The 1,461-nt window shown below is 36.4% G+C and overlaps 1 protein-coding gene across 1 annotated transcript in view; it reads left to right on the top strand.

The window, feature by feature from the left end:
• Positions 1-979, top strand: part of LOC107738850 (ciliary neurotrophic factor receptor subunit alpha-like) — a gene marked incomplete at its 3' end in the record, with an annotated part of 143,561 nt that extends 142,582 nt beyond the window's left edge. The window contains exon 6 of the mRNA XM_016550734.1: positions 816-979. Coding sequence (XP_016406220.1) covers positions 816-979 — 164 coding nt within the window. The remainder of the gene's footprint in view (positions 1-815) is intronic.
• Between the last annotated feature and the right edge of the window lie 482 nt (positions 980-1,461).

Here is a 1,461-nt window from a genome sequence, read left to right as displayed (position 1 = left end):
CAATAAATTTTAATTTTACTGGTTGAAGGGGATGTCATTTGACATCACTAAAATAACATTTTGTTGGTTGAACATTAATATTGTATTTTACATGCAATTTTCTTAGCGTCATTTATAAATGACAATATCCCATAGAGGGATATATAATGTATATATTGTATGTATATATACTTTTCAATATTTTTCAGTATTTAAAACAATACTTTATCTGTAATATGTCAGCAAAATTGCACATGAATTTTGATCCTGGCTTAATCCAATTTTCATATTTCTGTTCTAGAATTTTATGCAAACTAAAGAATATGTAATTATATAATGTAACATTTGCATATTTAAACATAAAAGTTTAGAAAACGTTAAATACAAAACAATTAATGTACTGTGATTAAAGAACTAGGGAAAGTATGGTGAGTTACCCTATCATTATTATTATTATTATTATTATTATTATTTATAACCCTATTTACCTGTAGTATCTTGCCTTTAAGCCATACTATGTGCAAGAACCAGAACTGTTTTTTTAATTATTATTATTTTATTCCTATTCAAACATACCAGACACATTCTGTTGTGAGATACATGAGAAGAAATGCCATTTAGTGTTAATTACGTCAAACCTGGCGAGATGCGTTTTGACGTGACCCATTTGAATATGGCCATGTGTGCATACAATTTGAGGACTTTTCTCCATCTGTTTTCCACAGAAGAAAGCAATGAAATTCTGATGACAGAATTAATTTGGGGGGATTTATTCCTTTGAATATGATACCTGAGATCGGTCATGAGCTTACATCGAGGTCTGTTCGGTCCAACAGTGAAACCTGACCCACCTGAGAAGGTGGTGGCCAAACCCGTAGCCAACAATGCACGAAGACTAGAGGTGACCTGGAACAGTCCCAGTACGTGGCCCGATGTGGAGACCTTCCCGCTGAAGTACTTCCTGCGCTACCGGCCGCTCATCCGAGACCAGTGGCAGCACGTAAGTGTGGAACACCGCTTTTCTAGCTTCTTGTCATCTTTACCGTTTATGTAAAGCGCATATGCTATGTGGCCTCAAACTATTAATGAGAGTATTTTCATAAACCCAACCAGCTAGGTATTTTTGCCAAAGTTGGTCAAACAGCATAGTCTTGTTAGTCAACTAACAAGCTCCTACTATTTGATTTTTTTTTCTCAATAAGCCAATTGTCTGTGGCTCAGCATCCCAGTGAGGATAAACCCAACTGTCTATTGCACAAAACATAGCATATTCTGGTAACCAGCTATGTTAGTCTTTTCTGCAGCGTTTAGAATAGCATTTCAACCACATCTCATTTTGTACAAGAATACAGGGGTCAAAGTGGGCTGCTGTGATTTGGTTCCATTGTCAGCTCTCCACATGAGTCCAATTGTGTCCCTCGGCTCTACAGAATGAGACCAGACATGTTCTTTGGAAACTGATTTGCTCACCAAGACGTCAGT

This window comes from Sinocyclocheilus rhinocerous, unplaced genomic scaffold, assembly GCF_001515625.1.
Source record: "Sinocyclocheilus rhinocerous isolate Xijiao unplaced genomic scaffold, SAMN03320098_v1.1 scaffold103, whole genome shotgun sequence".
Lineage (NCBI taxonomy): Eukaryota > Metazoa > Chordata > Actinopteri > Cypriniformes > Cyprinidae > Sinocyclocheilus > Sinocyclocheilus rhinocerous.
The sequence above is the reverse complement of the archived record's forward strand: the minus strand, read 5'-3'. Positions and strand labels throughout refer to the sequence as shown.